The following is a 23,007-nucleotide window of genomic DNA, read 5'->3' as shown; positions in this document are numbered from 1 at the left end:
ACATCAAATCAAATCACATCAAATCAAATCGAATCGTGTGAAACATACCTTCTTACAACCATCGCTTCAAACTCCTTTCGTTCCTCCTACAATGATAAACAAAGGTTCATAACAAAAGCTACTTCTTCCTCCGGAACAACGGGGACGTATTCCTTTTTCAATCCCGCTTCGTTAATCGCGTTCAAAAAGGAGTCGTTGTCAATCGTGTGCCATTCTTGCAGTAATTGGTCCATAACCGTTCTGCAAGCGTCGCAGGTTTGCTGCGTTCCTCCCCCGATACTCAGCGGATCCTCCTCGTCATACTCATAAGGTTCATCTGCAGAGTAGGAAAGAACGGAAATGGAGCAGAGAAGAAGCAGGAAAAAGCGAGTGAACATGAGAGATGAAAATAGACGCACTAGCCAAAAAAGTCGAAAATAACCGCAATTCCAGAAACGAAAAGGTCATCAGTATTTGTACCATGAGTGAAACAAAATCGGAAAACACAGTGGACCTGTGAGATTTTCTTAATGTCAATTATGTTTTCAGTGATGGAACCCAAATTTCGGTCGATTCGATTTCTTATATGTTGGACTTCATGTCAAAGGAGGAGTTGATCAACATGATAATAGAAACGTGATTTTTCCATTATTTGATCCAATTTTAGGTATAAGTCTGATATTGGGTTATTCAAGAATTTCCTGCATAGAGTGGAAAACGATGATAGATTTTTGAAGATATTTGCATTTAACCTAGGCTATACACTTACCGACGAGGCATTTCGGAAGGCCTTTGAACCTTTCGGAAATATCAAAGACAGCCGGTTGGCCCGAGACCAGAGTTCAAATCAGCCGCGAGGATTTGGCTTTGTAGTCTTTGACAATCCAGTCTCGTCTCTCAAGGCATTTGAAGCGGGTGTTTCATTCGAGGTTTCTCTAACAACACTCCCCTTCCACTGTAGGGAAAGCCAGCAAAGCTAAAGTACCAATATGCCCCCCAAAATGCTCCGAAATCGCGCGACCCCGACCCGAAAGCGGTGGTCGACGAGAAATTCGCAAAAGAAAAACGCAAAATCCACGTAAACGGCATTCCGAAAGAATGGAAGAACGCGGATCTCGAAAACTACTTTAAGCAATTCGTACTTGCTTTTTTTAAAGGAGAGTTGCGTAACATGTAGGGAGAAATCGAGGAGGCGTTTGTCTGTTTTGAGAAAGGAACACAAAACTCCCGCGGATTTGGCTTCGTCACGTTCGCGAAGAAAGAAGATTACGACAAAATTCTGGAGCCCGCGACACGCGAAGAGGAGGGTTTCACCCTCACAATCAGCAAAGTCGCTTTAGCCGCGCCCGATGAGCGATTCAAGCCAAGGCGTCTGTACGCCTCTTCTTTTTTCCCTTTCTCATCGCTAGTGAGAATTACCGCGATCGGAACCGCAGTCGCACGCGAAGTCGCAGTCGAAGCCGATCACGATCGCGATCTCGCTCTGCCGGGCGCAGTCGCGGCCACGCCCACGGGCGCAGTCGAAGCCGCAGTCACAGCCGTGGCCGGACGAAGCCGCACCGCCGAGACTACGATTACAGAGAGAAAACGTACGCTGTTCCGATGCAGCGATATCAGGGTTATCCGCCGCAAGGCTATCCCGCACAGGGCTATCCGCCCTATCCGATGCAGGGCTATCCGCCACAGGGCTATCCGCCACAGCAGCAGAACTATCCGCCGGGATATGCGCCTGTTCCTCAGAACTACCCGCCGATGCACCAGAACGCTTCGAACGACACTCCGATTCCTTATAATGATGCGGATTATTCGCTTCCCTATTGAATTGTTTGTTTTATCAGCAACACGGAGGCGAAAACAAGGGTGAATGGGAATGATAAAAACCCGATCCATGAGATTGAATGTGACTTACTTCAAATTCTAGATTTCAACTATGGGTGTGATTGCTATCTGCATTGTTTCGCTTAGAGGAGAGATTGGGTGCATCGTGAAGAGCTCTCTTGTCTCGTAGGCGATTGTGTGCAGATGCAGGCTTATGCGTGTAGATACCACCGTATTTCATCTCTGCTGCGATCCTTCTCCGATACCATGGAGGATATCCGTATATCTTGCCGCAGTGCCAATCGTAGTGTCTTGGGGTAAATGAATGGTGGGAGCGGTGAGGGATAGAGGAAAGCAGATCGAGGACGTGTTCCCCATCGCCCAGCCCATTCCCATGGTGGTTGGTGCGTATCGTTTGCTGTATCAGCTGATTAACGATTTCTACATTGTGGTCGTGGATCTGGACCACCACTCGCCGTTCCTTGCGATGGATGTTCTGAGCAAGGTGCGCGAGGTCATTTACCAAGTCATGAAGGGCAATCCCGAGTATAAACTGGTGGAGATGAACAAGATTGTGTTCTACTACGCCTTCCGTCGCTGCATCAACGGCATGGAAGGTCTCTCCGTGCTGGACACGCCTCTTCGACAGATTCGCCTGGCCAACGACCCTCTCTTCAGCGAGTACACCACCGACAACACTCTCTACGACATCAACGACATCAATCATGAGCGCGAGATCTCCCACGAGCTCCAGGACTACCGTCTCGACGCCTGGGACGCCGTTCTGCAGGTCTCCCCGCGGTTGTCCTCCCATCTAGATGGACTGCCGTCTCCCCGCGGAAATCAAGCGCATCGCGAAGCAGGACCAGAAGAAGGAGCCGTACGACGAATTCTTCGACGTGACGTGCGTCCTCCCCGCGGTTTGAACCCTAGCACGGAGCTGCCGAACCACCTGGTCCCCGCGACCGCCGTGACGCCGATGGCGGAGCTGATCGTCGACGAGTCCTTCGAGGCGGGTCCGGCCATGCAGCGTCTCACCGCGGTGGAATCGGCGCTCGGCGCGACGCTCACGCCGCAGGACTTCGCCGCGTTCCGCGCCGAGCCGCTGCTGCCCGCGTCGGCGGCGGTGTGCAGGCCGCTGGGGCTGGACGCGGAGGGCCGGGAGAAGGAGGCGGAGGCGGAGGACGCGGCCGGCGCGGCGGAGGAGAAGGAGGAGGAGGACGTGGAACTCGCCGTCGGCGCGGCGGAACCCATCGCCGTGGGCGTGCCGGCGCCCAACGCGGGCGGCAGAGCCGTCAACGTGGACACGGGCAGCGAGGTGAAGACCGCCGACGCGAACGTCGCTGCGGTGCCCGCGGCTCCCACGGCTCCCGCGGGAAAGGAAGCGGTGGGCGAGGAAGCGGAGGCGGAGGAACTGAACGTGGTGCAGGTGAGTGGAACCGTGGAAGAAACGGTGAAAGCCTTGTGAGGGAGGGCGGAGGCCGTGATGCATAGACAGACTCCCGAGGGAATCGCGAAGGTGCTGCTGGAGGGAACCATCGCGGTGCGACCCTTCGGCATCGCCGGCGACCTCACCGCCATCCCGCTCATCATCCGCAATGCCGCCTACACCTTCACGCCGATCAACGGCGTGTGCGAGCTGGTCAAGGACGACGGCCCGGTCAAGACGTTCCGCGTGAAACTCCCGCTGAACACGACGGAACCGCGGGAAGTGCTGCGGTACGAGGGACCGATGGCGGCGGAGAGCGCGCCGCTGACCGCGCGGCCGCTGTCGCTGCGCGAGGGCAACGTGACGACGGTGAATATGGCGGTGAACGCGAGCGCGCGGCTGCAGGCGGAGATCACGGCGATGAACTTAATGATCGCCCCGCCCCTGCTGAACGAGAAGGGCGATGGCACGAAGCCGGTAGGAATGGGATGGAGGTGGGACGTAGCACGGCATCAACCCGAAGGGCGCGTTCCTGAAGCAGTCGCAGCGAATTCGATGGAAGGATCAGATCGTCGACATCGGCGCAGAAGTCGTCTATGCCGGGCAGTTGATCGAGACGGTCGAGCCGGAGCGCAAGGACAAGCGGGACTGGGAGTATTGCCAGGCCAGCGCCGACGGACAGTTCCTGGGCATCTTGTCGGGCATCTCGCCGGCGATCGGGGAGGACGTGGACGAGCACTTGCACTGCACGTACCAGAAGCACGAGTTCCTTGCGTCGAGCCACTTCAAGTATCAGTTCAAGCCGTAGCGTTGTTTGTTCTAGAAGCTTTGTTCTATTTTGCTGTTTTCCATTTTTTAGTTCGACAGAAAGAAGTGGGCGCTGCGCGGCGGCATTGAGCTCTAGGGAATGGAAACCGTGGATTCCTGGAAAGCGAAAGGAAACGAGTTCATGAAATCTCGTCAGTATGATAAGGCCGTGGAGTGCTACTCCAACGGAATCAAGCTCGATGAAAACAATCACATTTTGTATAGTAACCGCTCCGCTGCCTATCTGGCCGCAGGCAAGGTGGACGAGGCGTACGACGATGGCGTGAAGTGCATTGCGCTGAACCCCACTTGGGCGAAGGGATATTGCCGAAAGGGAGCAGCCGAGCAAGCCAGAATGGAACTAGAAGAGGCGGCTAGCACATACAAAGAAGGTACTCGCCTTTTTCGTTCGACTCGTAACAACTAGGCATGGCAAAGTGCGGAAATGATCCCATGCTCCAGCGCGGTCTGGCCGAGGTAGAAAAGGCGAAAGAAACGGCCGCCAGCTTCGCCAACATCTTCCGCGTCCCGGATATCGACATCGTCAATTCGACCCCGTCTCTCGCCTATCTGCGCCAAGACGCGGAATTCATGGAGCTTCTCCGCAAAGCCGAGACGGACGCCTCGGTCAAAGAGTCCATCACCAAAGATCCTCGCTACACCGCCATTCTCTACGCGCGTCTCGCCCAAATCGACCCCAAATTCGCCTCTTCCTTCGCCCAAGCCGCTCAGCCGACCGCTCCTCCGACCGCTCAGCCTGCTTCTCCCAAGCCTGCGCAGCCCGCTCAGCCTGCTCAGCCTGCGGAGCCGCCGGCTCCCGAGCTGTCGGAGGAGGAGAAGAAGATCCAGGCGCTGAAGGAGGAGGGCAACGCGCTGTACAAGAAGAAGGACTTCGAGGGCGCGCTGGCGAAGTACAACGCCGCGCTAGAGGTGGACCCGCAGAACGTCACGGTGCGGAACAATGTTTCGGCGGTGCTGCTGGAGCAGGGGAAGCTGGAGGAATGCGTGGCGTACTGTAACGAGACCGTGGACATCGCGCGGTCCGTCCACGCCAAGTACGAAGACGTCGCGCGCACCTACATCCGCATCGGAAATGCCGAGATGAAGCGAGAGAACTACGAGGCCGCCAAGGAGGCGTTCCTGTCGTCGCGCACGGAAAGCCCGCTCAAAGGTGTGGAGGACAAGATCCGCCAGTGCGACCGGCTCATCGAGGAGGCCAAAAAGCGCGCCTATCTCAACCCCGAAGAGGTATTCCCGCGGTTTTTGCTCCACTCTAGGCGCTGAAGGCGAAGGAGCGGGGCAACGCGCTGTTCATGCAGAGCGACTTCCCCGCGGCGATCCGCGAGTACGACGAGGCGATCCGGCGCGACCCGACGAACCCGTCGTTCTACTGCAACCGCGCGACGGCGCTGAGCAAGCTGATGGACTACGGGCGCGCGCTGGACGACATCCAGAAGGCGCTGGAGCTGGACCCGACGTATGTGAAGGCGTACCATCGCCGCGGACTGATCGAGATGGCGCTGAAGAAGTACCATCGGTGCTTGCAGAGCTTCGAGCGCGGGCTGGAGCTGAATCCTGAGGACGCGGGATGCCAGGACGGACTGCGGAAGACGCAGCAGAAGATCGCCGAGGTAGGGCAGAGAGGCGGGTGTGAGGGGTAGATGCAGACGAAGCCGGTGGACGAGGAGCAGCAGAAGCGGAATATGCAGGATCCTGAGATCCAGGCGCTGGTGAACGATGCCACCATGCAGCAGGCGTTGAAGGAGTTGAGCGAGAATCCGAAGGGGTCGCGCGTGCTGGAGGATCCCCGGATTAATAAGGGCTTCCAGCTGCTCGTAGCGGCAGGCATTATTCGATACCAATTTCCTGTTTGTTGCAGAAACGAAGGGTTGGAGAGAGGGGACATGAACTGGACGAAAGCCATTGTGTCTGGAAGTGCGGGATTCGTGATTGCCATTGTGGTGGCGATTTGCATCGAGCGATGCGGAGGAGCGATCGGAGGAATTATCGTGTCGATCCCGACCACGGTGGTTCCTACCTCGTACATTTTTCTCACAGATAACGGAAAAACGCGTGTGGAGCAGGCAGCGTCTCTCTTTGCCACTCCAATCGGTAGGAATTTGCCAGTGAAGTGAGTCGACAGGAACCATGGCCACAAACCTCGTGTTTTTGCCAGTGTGGAAGATTCTTCCCAGTAAATTTAGTAAGCGTTATAGCAACACTGCTACCACCTGGATTACGCTCCTCTTGTCATTCGTGGCATGGTTCATTGCCGCATTCCTGGTCACTTCGATTGAAACCTTCACGAACGAGCGAGGCGTTCCTATTTGGCTCTTTTCGATTTGTGTAATGGTGCTGTGTGTGGTCATCGGCATTTGGCTGTGCTGGTCGCTTCCTCCCACTCCGAAGGGCAAGAATCGGGTGAAGCCCCTCATCCACTTCCTCCGGGGACTCTCCTGCATGGCCTGCATCGTCCTCAGCAGCTGGATTAGCTCGAGTGGGTTTGGTCTTTTCGCGGGAGCCTTCTCTGGCTTCCCCGCTGTGTTCAGCACCTCGATCGTGTCAGTCAGTCTGGCCCAGGGAGCGGCTGTCTCTACCGGCGCCATTGGTCCCATGATTATTGGAGGTTGCTCGTACGTGCCGCGAAACTGTGTCAAACCATAGGGTTGGGTGGTATGCGCTGCTCTGCGGTGCGTTGCACACGAACACGCAGCTTCCCGCCATCGCCAGTATTCTCTTGTCGTTCTGTGCGGCGGTGATTTGCTGGAACGTTCCCTCGTACTTTTTCATCCGGTGGAGATGTGACAGAACGGCGTTGAAGAAGGTACTTCCCACAACAGTCGACAACACAAACATGGCAGAGCACAAGAAGGAAGAGAAGGAGGAAGCTGCGTAATTTGGTGGCATTGCTATTAATAATGCTGTTGTTGTTGTTGTTGTTTTATCCGAGCTGGATTTTTGTTTGTTCTCGAAATAGGAGGGAAGAATTCAAATTTAACCGTGAAATTTTGGCATTTAGCGGGAATCTTCATTTTCGAAGTGTATATTAGTAGAAATGAAATACCTGGAAGTCCCAAGTCTATCTGTTCTGTGTTCTAAACTTAATTCCGAAACGGAAAGTGATATGCAGCTTGACTGCAGAATTGAAATGTATTCCTGTAATAATTCGGATATGGGTCGAGCACAGGTAAAATGTCGCCCGAACAAAAGAAACTATCAAGGCGACTACGACAAGACTACTTGAAAGACGTCGAGCACTTATCCTATTCAAGTAATATCCTTAATCATTCTGCAATTCAAATTTCTTAACTTGTGCACAAGGGAAACTGGAAGATCCTGAAATGTGCAAGGTCTATGGATTCCTTATTTCCACGCTCAACTTATCGTTCCCAGACTACGATTTTAGGTTCTCCACGTTGTATTCGTTTGACAGGTAGTAACGTCAAGCCGGATCATTTCTGCTGTGTTGATAGCACTTCTCGTGCTATCAATGAGATAAATCGACAACTGTGCGAAGTTCCGGAAATTGATTTTGGTAGTGTCTGGAGTGAGATCGATTCTGCTATCCAGCTTCGAAACTGCCTTGTATATAGTTATTTGAGTGATCTTTCGGATGATCCTCTGAGCGAAGGGCAAATGTACAAAAGGGGAGGGAAGGGCTTAGGACTAGTTGGTCGTTCAATTACTTTTTTTACAATAAAGAATTAAAGAAGGTGTTGTTTTTTGCTTGTACTGCGAGAAGGTAAGGGAGAAGGAGAAGAAGGGTGAAGTGTAGCGCGTTTTCGGGGATGGAAACTCCTGATTCGTTTTAGTTGGTGTTGTAATAGAATCGATCTGTTCGTTCTCTTCTTTGTTTATTTGTTTGTTTGTTACAATAGGCGAAATGAAAAGGATAGAATCATGGGAAGCACTAATCATTCATGAGGTGTATTCTACTTTTGCTGTTCTTTTCTTTTGTGGCTTGCTCCTCAATGTTGAGAGAGTGTGCCTCCGAAACGGAAGCTACTGCTTTGTTTGACAAAGCTGTCCTCGAAGGATCTACGCTTGATGTAGATATTATTGCTATGGTAAAGAACGCGAAATGATTGCGATTTGTAGTGTATTGAACGTTCTTGGTGGAATCTCGCTGCAAAGGCAATCGAGAAGTTCCAGTCGCTCGAAACACCCATCCAAAAGGAGTTTACGCATGCGATTCAGGAGAAAAAGTAAGTCGTTGGAGCGGGTGAGGAAATAGCATCCAAATCCGAAAGCTGCAGAGCATTTTCAATGCGCACAAGCAGAAGGCAACAATGATACCGCCTGCCTATCAGTGGGCAGATGGAATCGACGAGGTGGCTCTGAATATCAAGCTAGCGCACAAATGGGACGCTCCAGCCACGTTGGAGTGCGACGACATATCGGTCAACTTCACCGAAACGCATTTCCAGCTGCTGGCTCGCTGGTTCGTTTTTTTGGATTGTTTGTTAGTTTCTAGTCCTTCTTCGGGTAAAACGTTTCATATGAACATCAAGCTGCACGCAGATGTTATTCCTGCTAATTGCACTTGGTCGCGTGCTGCGGTGAGTCGAATTGTGGTAAACATGAAGAAGGCGGAGCGTGGAAAGTGGAGCAGCTTGCTAGGCGAGGGATTCAAGATGCCGCGTAATTCCCACAAGTGGTACTCGATGCAGGAGCAGATCGATAAAGCGGATAAAGAGCGACTGGATGTTGAGAATATAGCGAAGAAGATGGAAGAGAGAAGGCGCGAGAAGGAGTTGAGAGAGGAAGAAGATCGTCGTATGGAAGAACGAAAGAATCGAAAGAAGAAGGCAATGGCGTGAATTCGTTGTTTGTTGAAACAAAAATACGCTGATTTGGAATGGAAATAAGCTGAGGAGATTAATACAGTGAGGATTTGGATTGGAAGGAGTGAAGGTGAATTGATGATAAAGCGAAAGAAAGAAAGAAAGAAAGAAAGAAAGAAAGAAAGATAGAATCACTTCTCGATAGGAATCGATCGAGTGAGTACAAGGGAAAAGAAGAGGAATGTAGCACAATTAACATAATATTGCATTGCATAAACATCGGATCCGTTGACACGCAGATCATTATACAGAGAAACAGAGAAGGCGATTAGAGAAGACAAGAGAAGACTTACAGCTGAATCAGTCTTCAAATACAAGTAACACAGCGCAATGGAGATCGATTGAAACCCTTTAGGATAGAATAAAAGCGAGAAGTAGAGAAGAACGAAGGGGCGATGACGATTGACGAGCAAGGGAACAATTGTTACTCCCACAACGACAGTCAACAAAAAGGGAACAAAGGTAGAATGCGAATCTTGTAAGAGGTAGGACAATATACCGTGATAATTCAATGGGATCTCCCAGAAACAGATGGCAATGATAAGAGGATGAATGCGAGTATGCAAGAGCAACGCCGTTGCAAGAAAGGAAGAAGAACACGTTACACATTGCAGATTACTCAAAGGATGGACTGCATAAAGCATTTTTATGGAATTATCAGGCAATTCCAGCACAGTCGGCAGCTTTTCCATAATAGTGTAATCAATCAGAATTGACAAGATTCCCATAAGGATCGAAACGGGTTCAGAACGATCAAATATATATGCTACGTAATTAATAATCATAGTAAACTACAATCTAACAAAACTCCAGGGATTCGAATCCACAGCAATTCACACCACAAGAAATAGGCAATTCGGTTAAGGAAAAACAAATACTGGTATAGTTCCATAAAGTCAAAAGTAAAGTAATCACTATAAAGAATTTGTTAACTGATGATCGCTCCTCAATTTAAAGAGAGAGAAGAATATCATGTTACTGGTAAGAAAAGTCAGTCCAAAGCACTTCAAGATGCAATTGTCCTTTTGAAGCGGATATCGAAACCTCTCTCCGTATGATATTGGCGCTTGTTAAATAAAGAATAGTACAAATATATTATATATCACCTGTACACTTGTTTAGTCGAAAGACGCGCATATCTATACCATTCAATGGAAGGTATATTCTGAAGTGGAGTTTACAGCTAGTTCGTACGAATTACTCTGCGAATTCGTTAGTTCAGTTTTCAATGTCGATTGTCTGCGAAAACAACGGGGAACAATTTGCCATTCCAGTTAATATTCTCCTAAATCCGAATATCATCAATATGGTGAAGTGTCCCGACATTTACCTTTGCGATGATGCTTGTATGTTTGTTTTTGTTCCTTTTTACGTAGGCGTTACAAGCAACGAGCAATGTCCTTTTGTCGATCATACCAATAATCGTATTTTTACCTCCTACATGTACAATTGGAACCAACAACACGTATTTTTTGAACTTTTCTTCATCTAATCATAGAATCCAAACCTTTACACCCTTATCTGCGATCTCCAGCGCGAGTTCAGCCACTTCCCGCCCCTCCTTCGCCCGTAATCCCGCGGTTTTTTTTACCTCATTTCTAGTCTCGACGGTAGACAATCGCGGTTATTTCGACATAGATCACGTGTTCCTCATCCCGAAAGACCGTTACGAGAAGGGCCGCCTTCTGGGCGAAGGCTGCAGCGGGAAAGTCTACGAAGGGTAGAGAAAAATAAAGTGGAAATTCACGTCAGAATCTACAAAGACAAAATGATCGCGATCAAAGAGTGCCGAACGTCGCCGCAGTTCAGCGAGAAGAGCTTGCTGAAGGAGATTTCGATCATGGCGTCGCTGCGACACCCTTCGATTCTGCGCGTGTACGGGTATAACGTGGAAACGGAGAAGGACGGATCCAAAATCATCACGATTTTGGAGGACCGAGCGAAGACGTCGCTGGATCACGTGCTGGGAAAGCTGTCGACGCAGGACGATGGGCTGAGCGATTCGGTGAAACGGCTGGCTGGAAACGAGAAAGCCTATTGGCTGCGGAAGATTTACGTGATGCAGATCGCGACGGGGCTGTTGTACGTGTTTTTGAAGAAGATTTGCCACGGGGATTTGAAGCTGGATAATATTCTGGTGTCGGAGAAGGGGGATTTGATGATTTCGGACTTCGGAATGGCGAAGTTCGCGAATGGCGACATTACGAGCTCGATCGTGAATATTGGGAATAAACTGCAGTCGTGGTTGAAATGGATTGAAATGTAGTCGAGCCCCGGAGTTGTGGCGGATTCTCATCGAGATTGAGAACATGGAGCCGGATGAAGTGCATCGCGTGCTGCTTCATGCGGATGCTTACGCGCTTGGCTTGCTTATATCGGAGATTCTCACGGGATGTTTCCCAGTGAATGTATACAAGAACGGAGTGGCGAAGGAATTGACGGATGCGAATGTAGGATTGGAGGAGAGCGTAGAGCGTAGTGGGGATTCATGATGGAGGAGGGATATCGATTTAAGGTGAATTCGGCGCTGAAAAAGGACGAAAGTGGGGTAGTGGAAAGAGAGAGTGAAGTGTAGTTATTTACGGAATTGTGTCGGACTGCATGAAAGAGGAAGTAGGCGAGTGGAACGAGATGTGAGGTAGAATGAACGGCCGGAGATGCCCGAGATTTTTAAACGCGTGGAAGAATGGTTCAAGAAGGAAACGGTTTGCATTTGGAATGATTGATGTGTTTGATGAAAATGCAATGGAATTGGTTGGGGTAGTAGTAGTAGTAGTAGTAGTAGTAGTAGTTGGAAAGAAAATATAAAGAATAAAAACCAAACAAAATGATTGTTGCACAACAGGCAATTATACTAGAAAGAAAGAAAGATTGAGTGATAATCGTAAAACACACTCTTCAAGAAGTCAACACTTCACATTGATCCATAATACATTGGCTCCTAACAATTCATAAAATTAGTTCCCATCTCACTAATGTGATTTCGGGAATTCCAAAAATGCAGACTGATCGGGGTTTTATGGAACGAACAGCATTATGAACGTGGACTATTAAATCGACTTGCAATGAAATATTTTGCATTCGTGCTTATTCTGGCTGCTCTAGCGGCTTCTGACAGTATTTCTGGCTGTGCGGGTAACGTACGAGTTTCTCGCGAAATTTTGAAGTATAATCGAGTCAAGTCGATTCATAAGTAGAGCCATTGGAAGTGCTCCCAATTTGTCTGATATTGTTGTGTCTTTGATCACTTCGGAAGGAATTGTGCAAGAACAAACCGAATGCAGTCCCCAAGGATATTTCTTTATTCCAGTTTACGACATCGTACAAAATCAGTCGTATTTTCTAAAAGCTAGGGAGACTATACGCTTTCCATCTCCAAGAAGGACGGCTGGTATCTCTCTCCCGACTCCTATTCGGTATTATTCCTTAGTTTTTACTCCACTCTAATCGCTAGATCAGCAAGGACGATGATGATCATCTCTCTGGTTGCGAAAGCAACTTGGAGTTTGAGATCACCGGCTTCCTTGTCCGCGGCCACACCAGCAACAAGCACTCCTCCGTGCCTCCCCAGGGCCTCACCGTCAAGCTTCTCTCCAGCGACGGATTCGTCCTCAAAACCGCGGAAACCGACTCCCGCGGGGATTACGCCTTCCCCAACGTGGTGAGCGGGGAATACGTGATCGTGGCGGAGCATCCGTCCTGGTCGCTCGACGAGCCTTCCCGCCAAGTGCTCTCCATCGGCTTCGGTCCCGCGGAAATCCGCACCGACTTCGTGGTTTCGGGCTACAGAATCGCGGGGAAGATCGAGAACCTCAGCGGCGTGTCCTCCTTCGAGGGCGTTTCGCTGCAGTTTACCCGCGAGGATGGCTCGGTAGTGGGTACTGCCCAGCCGGATCCCGCGGGGATTTTCTCCCTCGCTTCGCTGACCGACGGAATTTACTGGATCATTCCCGCGGTTGCGCCGGGCGCGCCGGAGTGGACGGTGGAGCCGTCGAAACTGTCGGTGCGAGTCCGCGGGGATTCGGTGGATTTGGGAACAGTGTTCCAGATCACGGGGTTCAATCTCCGCGGGAAAGTGGTGGACGAGCGCGGAATTCCCGTGGAACACGCGAAGATCGGCGTGGATTCGCGGGAAACGGAGGTGGAAACGGGGAAAGATGGAACCTACGTGTTGGCGGGAATGAAGAGCCGGCTGTACATGATCGATGTAGAACCGCGGGGAACAATTGAAAATAGGCGCGAAAAGATCCGTTCCATTTTTCGTTCGAAAAAGTGGAGGGGAAACCGGGGAAACTGGAGAACCAGATTCCGGATTTGAGGATCACGCATTACATTCAGTGTGGAAAAGTGGAAACGGAGATCCTTCGAAACTACGTAAATCGTGGCGATTTTTGTCAATTTTGTAGCCGATGCTTCCCGCCAAATATTCCGTACAGGTATCGCAGAACAACATGGTGCTCAAGGAGTACGAAACCACTGAACAGTTTTGCTTCATGGTATCGATAACCGCGGTTCTGTGAGTTTTTTTTAGCTGTCCCCCGGAATCTACACGATCTCCGTGAAACCCGCCAAATTACCGCGGGAAAATCTGGAATTGACGTTCACCGAGGCGGAGGTTTCTGTGGGGAACCAGGAGATTCCCGCGGAAGTGGTGCTGAGCCCGATCGCGCAGACGATTTCGGGTCACGTGACCGTTTTGACAGAATTGGGCCCGAATTCCGCGGTGGAATTGGTGATGGGGACGCAATCGATCGGAAGTGTCCCAATTGACCCGAAACACAATTTCGAATTCCATGGAATTCTGCCGGGCGAGTACGAAGTGAAACTGTCGAATTCGGTAGGAATCGTGTTCCGGAACAATATTGTAACCGGCAGAATGGATGCTGGGGGAGTTTCATCGACGGGTCGGCGTACCGCGGGGATGAGTTCCGTATCGCGGTGGATGTGCGGGAAAAGTCCGTTTCGGACCTGGAGTTTCGCCAGACCGGCTACGTGGTTTCCATCGTTTCCCCGATTGCCACTCCCGCGGTTCTGCGATCGGCGGCGGGAAGTCGGTCGATCTCGATCCCCGCGGGGACGAGTCGGTTCTGCGTGAGCGGGGCGCGGTACGAAGTGGAATTGGCGGGTTGCTTCCGCACTCCCGCGGGAATCGAGGTGGTGTCGCGGGAGCACGCGGAGCTGTCGCTGGTTCCCGCGGTTTTCGCGGTGGAGGGAACGATTGAGGGCGCGGAATTGGCGGGAATGGGCGAAGAAGTTTTGGTGGGAAATTGGAATTGGCGGGAATGACGCACAGATTTTGGTGCGCGCGAAGCGGGAAACCGCGGTTCTCGCCGAGACGGTGGCCAAAAAAACGGGCGATTTGTACCACTATCAGCTGGTAGTTCCACGTTTCCACGTTTCCACTAGTTCGTTCCCGCGGGGGAGGTTTCGCTGGAATTCGGTGCGCCCCATTCTTCGTTCCTGTTCATCCCCGCGGTTCTCCCTGTCCACGTGCCGTCGACGCGCTGCATCCCCGCGGTGGAGCGTGTCGTCGCGCAGCGGGGCCGCGTGGTCGCGGGGCAGATCATTCCCGCGGTTTCCGACGTGGAAGTGACGCTGACGCTGGAATCGGAAAATAACCGCGAAATATCGACGCTGAGCGATTCCCGCGGGGAATATCAGTTCCCCGCGATTCCGTTTTCGTCGCGGTTCCACGTGGCGGCGCGGAAGGAGGGTTACGTTTTCCACGTTTCCCCGGACGGTCTGCACTTTTCCCACCAACAATTGGGTTCCCTGCGCGTCGTCGCGCGCGATTTGGCGGGAAACCCCATCGAGGGCGTTTTATTGGCGCTCTCCAGCGAAACCGCCAAGCTCACGGGCGTTTCGCGGAGCGACGGTTCCGCGGTTTTCGGTCCCTTGTTCCCGGGGCGTTACTACCTGCACGCGCAGCTGAAGGAGTTCCGGTTCCTCCCCGCGGGGCAGACGGTCGACGTGGCGGAGGGCGACGAGTCGGGCGTTTCATTGCAGGGGGAGCGAATCGCGTTCAGCGCGTTCGGGTCGGTCGTTACGCTGACCGGGCAGCCGCTCCCGCGGAAAAAAATCATCGCGGAGAGTCCCGCGGGAATCCGGGAGTCGGCGAGCACGGATTTGGAGGGAAACTTCCGCGTGCGCGGGCTGAAGCCGGGCGAGCGGTTTTCCCTCCAAGTGCTGGGGGAGGAGCACGTGATTCCCGCGGTGCAGGAGATCGAGATAACCGCGGGGGACGTGCGGGACGTGAAGTTCGTGAGTCTGCGGGAGAGAACCGCGGGGCGCGTGAGCGGCGTGGTGGAGAGCGAGGGTGCGATTCCCGCGGGGATGAAGGTAGTGGTGGAGGGAAAAGAAGGCCGGAAAACGGGGAAAGTGACGCGCGGCGGGAGTTTCGAAGTGAAGGAGGTGAAGGAGGGAAAAGTGCGAGTGAAGGTGGAGGGCGGGAAGGGAAGGTGCGAAGAAATCGAGCGGGAAATTCGGAAGAACGAAGCGAATCACGTGGTTTTGCATTGTGAGGCGGAGAAAACCGCGGAAATGGAGGTTTCGAGCGGCGGTTCTTTTGTGATTCTGGCGATAGCGATGATCGCACTGTTTGGATTCATGGAAAGAGAGTTGTTTTATTGGAGTGTTTGTTGGAATCAGGTGGATTGGGGGAGTGGGGAAAAGGGGAAAAAAGTGGGGGAAACTGGGTTGTGGAATGAAATGGAGTGGAGTATTCATGAATCAAGGATTTGTGGTCAATGAGCAGAAAGTGTTGAAAGTGTTTGGAAATCATCAAATTGGTGCTATTTCATATAATGAAGAACAATCCATAGTAGTAGAAGGAATCGTGGATTTGGATCATGGAAGTCGATTTGAAGGGTTGGTATTGACAGAAAACAAATTGGGAATTCCATTTGGATATGGTGAAATGTATGATGATGATGGAATATTGGTGTACAAGGGAATACTGATCAATTGGAAACGATTTGGATATGGAACGAGTTATCATAATAATGGATGTATTGAATATGAAGGATATTGGTGTGATGATAAGCGATTTGGAATTGGAAAAGTCTATGATCGATATGGTAAATTAGTGAATGAATGTGAATGGTATAATGGAATTGAAAGTATTATTGATGAAAAATATGAAGGAGATGGAAGCAAACCACTGAATATCGGAATGAAACATTTGAAACTGAGTAACAATTGTGTATTGGTTGATTGGGATGTTTCATTGTTGTATAATTTGAAATCAATCGAAATCGGCGATGAATGTTTTGGATCAGTGAAAACATTCCAAATCGATGGATTGAATCGATTGAAAACGATCAAAATCGGAAACAATTTATTTTCTCAGAAAAAGAATAACAGGGGAAAAGATATATCAAAATCATTCCACATATTGAATTGTGAATCATTGGAATCGATAGAAATTGGTATTATTGGAAGTGATTCATACAATTACTATTAGGCCAACTTCTTTATGGTTCGAGGTATTGACATGATATTGAATATTTGGGTAATGCATAGATTTTCAAAATCTAACCCTTTATTATCAACTCTGAAAAATGAAGTTTCCGTCATCCTCATGTTGTAACCATGGAGAATACTTATAAACACTGAGTATTGGTAGTATATAGATAATCCAAATGTTCGAAATGTAATTTACTTGAATCACTCAAATATGCTTGATCGAAATCTTTATAGAGCTTAGTTTTCGTGTTTTTCTTTTACCATTAGACTATAATTCTACTTTTGTTAAACATTCCAATTAGAATCGAAGATGTGTATGATTGAATTACTCATGTTAATAGTAATTCCAATATAAACTCCTTATTTTTCAAATAATTCCATTTTATGATAATTGTGTATTCTGTGCTTTGTATTGCTTTTGTTTATTTAATACACCTACCATTATTCTTTGTACATACTTTTAAAGTTAATCACACTAATATACTTTCTAAATATAATATTTACTCAACTATAAAATAACAGGTCAATTATTGGCTTCAACCCATTATCCCAACACCTTGCACGAAGTTTTCAAAAAACAATTAGTGCCATTGACAACACCACCTCATAGATAACCCTATGAATAAACGTGTTTCCCACTGCGACACATGGCTTCCTCTATGATCCAACAGCGGCATATAGTTCTGCTCCACCAGACTTCGTAACCTTTTGTGTTACATCGTCTGCTATCTGTTGTCACCGTTCACTGCCAGCGACCTCCATCGGGTCGCTCCATTCATCGTAAACAAAACGGCAGCGTACCGAACATTTTCCAAATTGCGGAAGCAGCGCCTTCGTCTTCTGCGTGCATAGCACGGCATGTTGCCTAAGCAGAGCACAGGATGTGAACACTCGCCGTTCTCGATAACTATTCCCTGTCCAGTAGACGCGAGAATCTCGATCGCGTACACGTTGTCTCGCAGCATTCGTTCATTTTTTCTTCCACATTTTCCTGACTCACTCGTTCAGCGACTTTCATACTAAATCAGAGATACCGACTTCTCCATATGGATCGTTCCCTGTACCATCATGAGACACCTTAGATTCCGAATTGGATGAATTAGATGAGTCATACCATGGAGTGTTATCTGACACTAAGTGGTAGGAAGAAAAGTACCGTTCCATACACTATTTAATAAATTACAATGATTTCGTAAGTCTTTTTTCCAGTTTTCTGATCTCCCTATCCATAATAGAATTAGTATCAACAACGAGCGCTTTGAAGAATCGTAAAAGTGTATGCAACCTTAAGTGTGTACTCAGCGTTATCTACGGCTTTACGAAACTACTGCACGTCGTTCTATCCAGTTTCTTGACAACCATGTCCAAAAGTTCCCTTCCTACGCGAAATGTGTTAAAATACAAACTACTTGTGTAATAAGCGAAAAATCAGATTGAATAATTCTATCTACCTCATTATTGACATGATTACTATGAACTACAATCGAGGTAAAAGAATCCACCCGAATATCGCTTTTTGATTCACATTTGTACCTGTTGTATTGTTTTTAGGCAATTTCACAATGGATGGAAGAACCAATAATCTACCTGAGTAATAAGGATAGAATGCTGATTTTTCACTTTAGCTTGTAAGATCTGGAAAGAGAGTATGTTAAATGCAGAGGACATGGTACTGACTTTCATTGTGGTTCTATTCCTTAAAAATTGAATGTGAAACACTGTTTGTAATCCACAGTATATCACTGATCAGCTGATTACTGGGTTTTGAATGTTGTAAACTATTACGACTACTTCGGTATGAAGATATACTTCTACTACTATTTCTTATGTTAACTTGATTTGTGCCTTAAATGTTTCTAGTTTTCTTTGTACTTTTGATATCCTCTTTTTTTTAAATATGTGGGTTCATTCATTGGCATGCGAAAAAAGTATATTTCGTATTTCTTCACCTCAATCGAACGTGTATTTCTACGTTCTGTGTTTTGGATTCCTTGTTAAGAAACGTATGAAATGATCGAAATAGTATTTTGTATCAGAGTGTACCATCTGAATAATATGTTCTGTTGTTCTCTACAATTTCATATTTTGCTTCTCTACTGTATTATCCAATGATTTAATAGCCCTGCATGAACTAAAAATACCTATTTGTAGGGTCATTCTCCTTATGCCGAATTTGATATTCTATAAACTCTCATATTTCTAAAATGTAATATTGAGTGTATTTCACGGATTCGCTACAACACAATTCCATATATACACAGACATTAAAGTATCACCACCCAAATAGTTCACAATTGTTAAAACAGTATTCAACTCTATATTATTATTAACGTTATTATTGGACATAACGTCTTCTACACACAAAACTTTACCAGCCATACATTAGACTGCGTCAAAAAACATTCATCAATATATTCGTGTGATCATCAATACCAGGTAATCAAATATTGAATACGTAATCACCTGAGAGGGTTAAAAACAATGAACTGGCGCTTTGAACGAACATAACTATTTTATCTTATTACTATGTATTCGTTTGTCTTACTTATACAAACGAATTTTATACGTAGCATAAAATAAATACTTTCCTATAAAGGCAGTAACTTGTAAAAAAAGCATAAGAGACCATATTTGATAAACAATATTTATTCCCACCAAACATAAAAGACAACTAGCACTCACATTATTTCGATAGGATTCTATGATACAACACTTTAACTTTAGTAAAGTCATTGTCTTTATATTTGATGGAATCTACAACAATCCACTTCGCTTGAGGCACAACTGGCCTTTTTTCGACCTTCATTCTCTTTTTTACGTTACGTTTCTACAGATTAAGCATGGGAGAGAAGAACAAACACGGACTGCCAACAATTGTTTCCTTTTTTTACATGCTAATTGATATAGAACAGGGTCAGTATATAGTATGGGCCCTTTCTGATCAGTGGAATATACTAGATAGAACTCCATACGCCTATTATTCCTTCCACAAAATGATTGTGTAATTATTATTACCACAAATAGACGATTATGTACAATCTTGTCCCAATTGTGGTCCGTTTTAAATTTATAGCCAATAGAAACTCAAGAATTTTAATTATATGTACAACCATCTATAGCTTTTCTTAGCTACAGTTGTACATCTTATTTTTGTCAGTATTCAATTCTCTATTTATCGAATATCGAATATAGATCAAAAAGTGAATAGTGTCATTTCCAAAATTATAGACTATTTTTGTCTTTATTGTTGAAATGATTGGGTAGTAATATGGGCCTCTGTGTCCTTATTATATCTTCTATTAATATTCATAAATATTCATAAATATTTAAATTTGATAATCTTTTTTGTGAGTTAACAAGATGATATTGACTCTGATATTGTTATTGCTGAGTATATCTTTGTTCTGAAATTGATCTCTAGTTGCCATTGCGCTAAGTGACCTAACTTGTACTACTGGAGAGACGTACGTGAAATTCATTAAGAAGTGCGGCTCGATGTATGCATATGAAGAGTCGTTCAAGGTATATTCTGGATCTACCTTGCTGTATACGGGAACTAATTTTGCGAACTATGAAACTCGAACTATTGAACGATGCCTGACTACCTCCACCAACAACCAATACACCGTTGAGATGATTGATTCTTATGGTGACTCTTGGTATAACGGAGCTTCTCTTGCTATTTATGGAAAGCACGGTAATGTAGTATTCAAGAATTTTATGGTTGATAAGCGTAAAGAAACTTATACTGTGTCTTTGTACTATGGTATCGACAAGGATGCTACTTGGAAGATGACCTCTGGATCGATTACTGATGGCTGGACTGATTATTCGTTCTCTGACAGCACTTGGTCGGATGCTACCCTTGGCTCTGTGACTACGACTGCGACCGGTACTCAGTACTTCCGCAAGCAGTTTGTGGGTCTTGCAAACATGGCTGCTTACAATGTTAAATTGTACTACAAGGCTAGAGTGGTTGCCTATATCAATGGAGCCGAAGTCTATCGTGATAACATGCCTGCTGGACCTATTTCTGCTGGTACTACTGCGAGTGGAAAATACCCTGATATTGCTTACCATGGATTTATTCGTCCTGGTACTGAAGTGGCTGCCCAGCAATCGATTCTGGCTGTTGAAGTCCATTTCTATACTGCGCAAACCAACGTCGATTTCAATGCTTATCTTACTATTTTGGCTTCTTCTACTACGGATGGCAACTGTTTCATCTATTCTGATGATGCCTCCATGTCTTCCATCCAAGGATCGTATGTTGCTAGTATTTATGACTGGTCGAGATCTACTTACTACAGTATTGACTCCACAGACTTCCCTGCAACTGTAACCTATTCTCTCAATGGTGATAAGGCTTACATCAACTCTGTCCGTGTATGGCCTTACACATCTGCTACATCTGCGCCTAGTACCTTCACTTGGCAAGGATCGAACGATAATTCGCAGTGGACAAATGTGATCAGTGTCTCTGGAGCTGCTTATGAGTCGAGCACATATCAAACGTTTGGATGCTATTTCTATGCTGGACTTTATCCTTAATATCGTTTTACTATCGAGAGTAGCAGTACCACCTATTCGAACGTCTACGAAATGCAGCCTCTGACCTGTGTAATAGCGATTCCTACCTCGATTACATTCACTCCCAATACTTACACATTCTGGGCCAAATACGAAGAGGTGTATGTTAAGCCTGATATTACCGAGTTTACTTCTTGCACAGCTCAGAATCTTCCTGAAGGACTCTCTATTGATGCTGCCACTTGCGTGATTACTGGAGTTGTGGCCAATGCTGTGTCGGGTGTGACAGTTACTGTGTCTTCGGTTGTTCTTGGAAACACCTACACTGGAACTTTTACCCTTATTATTCAGGAATGTGCTGGAACAGTCATCAACGTTCTTCGTACCTATGGATCGAGTGCTACAAGTGAGAGTTTCGAAATCAAGGATACTACGAATCAGCAGGTGGTTATGTCTGTTGCTGCCTACTCGGGTCAGGTTAATAATGAGGATTGGAGTAGCATTACTTGTGTTACGAATTCCAAGTATGAAGTGACTGTTGGATCCACCTCTACTTATTGGAATGCTGTTTCCCATCTCTATGTCCGCGCTGTTTTGTCTGGTACTCAGATGGAAACGATTCTTCGTATGAGATATGATACAAATGTCGGCTTCCCTACGAGTCGTACTTTCAATGCTCAGTATTCCATTCAGCCCCATTCTAGCTGGCATTACAAGCATGGAGAAGTTCCTGCTGATTGGTATTCGTCGACTTCCACTGAAGGATAGACTGAGGGAAATGACAGCAACTATCCCGATTCCTCCAACCAGATCCAGCTGTACAAAAAGACGTTCAATGTGGCGGATATCAACAACATTGCTGGATTCGTTCTTTCCATCAAGTTCAAGTATGGATGCATTGTCTATCTGAATGGACACGAAGCGTTCAGAAAGGGATTGACGGATGCTACGATCAGCACTTCGAGTTATGCTGACAACATTTACACGAACACTCTCTATCACCAGATTTCCCTTCCCATCAAGACGGTTCAAGTTGGAGATACCGCTGCTGTGAACTACATCCAGCAGGGATCGAATACCATCGCTATTGGAATTGTTGCTGCCAATGCAAACCAGAAGGAGGCGATCTTCGATGGTGCTCTTCGATTGATGTGCGAGTCAAAGGAATCTCGTGTCTTTGACTACACTATCTCTTACAGTGCAATTAGTGGATACCCTTCATCCTTGTTGAACCAATACTATTCACACACAGTATACTATTCTTCGTGTGCTAATAACTATTACAACATTGCCTTCAACAATGATCGACATGAATGGATCAACTCTATTACTATCAAGCTGTATTATACACAAAACACTCAGCAAGTTCGTCAGTTTGTGTTGAAGGCTCGTAGTGGAAGTGATGAGTGGACTACTTTAACCACTGTGACTGGTCTCACGTGGTCCCAAGCTGGTCAGGCTCACACGATCTATTTCCAGAACAACAAGGCCTATCATGAGTATCGCTTTGAGAACTTTGCTACTGGTGATACTTCTGAATGCTACTGAAAGTTCAATACTCTGGATCTGAGCTCGGTATACACCACAATGACCGTTCCTGATCTTTCGTATGCTGCTACTACCATCTACAAGGATATTGAAATGGGAGAAGTCTATCCGAACTCTGCTTATTACTACAACTTCCAGATCACTCCTGCTCTTCCTGCTGGAGTTGTTCTAAATCCTAGTACTGGTATGATTTCTGGAACTGCCACTGCTGAGATGACGACCACCTCTTACTCGATCACTGCCAACAAGCTGACTGGAGGCACTTCCACTGCTTCCTTCTCTCTTACTGTCCTGATTTGCACGGGAGGAAAGTCTTTGATTACTTTGGTGGTACGCACTGATAGCTGGCCTTACGAGGCTTCTTACAAGCTGTTCCAGGGAGCTGGCACGAGCGGAACCCTTATTTCATTTAATACAGTATTCATCATAGCCTCCGGTCTGAACTATGTGGATTCTTGCTTGGCGGATAATATTTACACCTTGCAGTTGTTTGATTCCCTCAGTGATGGTTGGACCAATCCTGCTGGATACTATCTGACTGTGGATATGGGTACAATGATCTTCGAAATGGGACAGATGCCCGATGAC

General features: G+C 47.4%; 7 protein-coding genes; all 7 read left to right on the top strand.

The window, feature by feature from the left end:
- Positions 1-565: 565 nt before the first annotated feature.
- GSBLH_T00006219001 (uncharacterized protein) lies at positions 566-1,319 on the top strand (the record flags this gene model as incomplete). The annotated part of the gene is given in 5 exon segments (XM_013039568.1): positions 566-615; positions 689-908; positions 941-1,117; positions 1,157-1,286; positions 1,306-1,319. The coding sequence occupies 5 exon segments, from the start codon at positions 566-568 to the stop codon at positions 1,317-1,319; spliced, it is 591 nt and encodes a 196-aa protein (XP_012895022.1).
- A 590-nt stretch (positions 1,320-1,909) lies between these two features.
- Positions 1,910-4,034, top strand: GSBLH_T00001206001 (uncharacterized protein; the record flags this gene model as incomplete). The annotated part of the gene is made up of 7 exons (XM_013039567.1): positions 1,910-1,983; positions 2,022-2,114; positions 2,146-2,587; positions 2,616-2,701; positions 2,731-3,261; positions 3,292-3,703; positions 3,732-4,034. The coding sequence occupies 7 exons, from the start codon at positions 1,910-1,912 to the stop codon at positions 4,032-4,034; spliced, it is 1,941 nt and encodes a 646-aa protein (XP_012895021.1).
- Positions 4,035-4,133: 99 nt separating this feature from the next.
- GSBLH_T00001205001 (uncharacterized protein) lies at positions 4,134-6,988 on the top strand (the record flags this gene model as incomplete). XM_013039566.1 has 6 exons in its annotated part: positions 4,134-4,425; positions 4,461-5,281; positions 5,311-5,664; positions 5,695-6,145; positions 6,177-6,666; positions 6,698-6,988. The coding sequence occupies 6 exons, from the start codon at positions 4,134-4,136 to the stop codon at positions 6,927-6,929; spliced, it is 2,640 nt and encodes an 879-aa protein (XP_012895020.1). The 3' UTR covers positions 6,930-6,988.
- Positions 6,989-7,387: 399 nt separating this feature from the next.
- GSBLH_T00001204001 (uncharacterized protein) lies at positions 7,388-7,779 on the top strand (the record flags this gene model as incomplete). Its single annotated transcript, XM_013039565.1, has 2 exons — positions 7,388-7,671; positions 7,704-7,779. The coding sequence occupies 2 exons, from the start codon at positions 7,388-7,390 to the stop codon at positions 7,777-7,779; spliced, it is 360 nt and encodes a 119-aa protein (XP_012895019.1).
- A 318-nt stretch (positions 7,780-8,097) lies between these two features.
- On the top strand, positions 8,098-8,853 carry GSBLH_T00006218001 (uncharacterized protein; the record flags this gene model as incomplete). The annotated part of the gene is made up of 3 exons (XM_013039564.1): positions 8,098-8,100; positions 8,132-8,238; positions 8,268-8,853. The coding sequence occupies 3 exons, from the start codon at positions 8,098-8,100 to the stop codon at positions 8,851-8,853; spliced, it is 696 nt and encodes a 231-aa protein (XP_012895018.1).
- Positions 8,854-9,812: 959 nt separating this feature from the next.
- GSBLH_T00001203001 (uncharacterized protein) lies at positions 9,813-11,601 on the top strand (the record flags this gene model as incomplete). XM_013039563.1 has 7 exons in its annotated part: positions 9,813-9,929; positions 9,963-10,035; positions 10,065-10,223; positions 10,254-10,342; positions 10,376-10,446; positions 10,540-10,597; positions 10,630-11,601. The coding sequence occupies 7 exons, from the start codon at positions 9,813-9,815 to the stop codon at positions 10,762-10,764; spliced, it is 702 nt and encodes a 233-aa protein (XP_012895017.1). The 3' UTR covers positions 10,765-11,601.
- A 3,609-nt stretch (positions 11,602-15,210) lies between these two features.
- Positions 15,211-15,627, top strand: GSBLH_T00001202001 (uncharacterized protein; the record flags this gene model as incomplete). The annotated part of the gene is made up of 1 exon (XM_013039562.1): positions 15,211-15,627. One exon carries the CDS (start codon positions 15,211-15,213, stop codon positions 15,625-15,627), a length of 417 nt encoding a protein of 138 aa, XP_012895016.1.
- Positions 15,628-23,007: the final 7,380 nt, after the last annotated feature.

This window comes from Blastocystis hominis (assembly GCF_000151665.1).
Source record: "Blastocystis hominis, Singapore isolate B (sub-type 7) whole genome shotgun sequence assembly, scaffold_1".
In the NCBI taxonomy this organism is placed as follows: Eukaryota; class Bigyra; order Opalinata; family Blastocystidae; genus Blastocystis; species Blastocystis hominis.
Note: the sequence above shows the minus strand (reverse complement) of the source record. Positions and strands in the feature narration are given on the sequence as shown.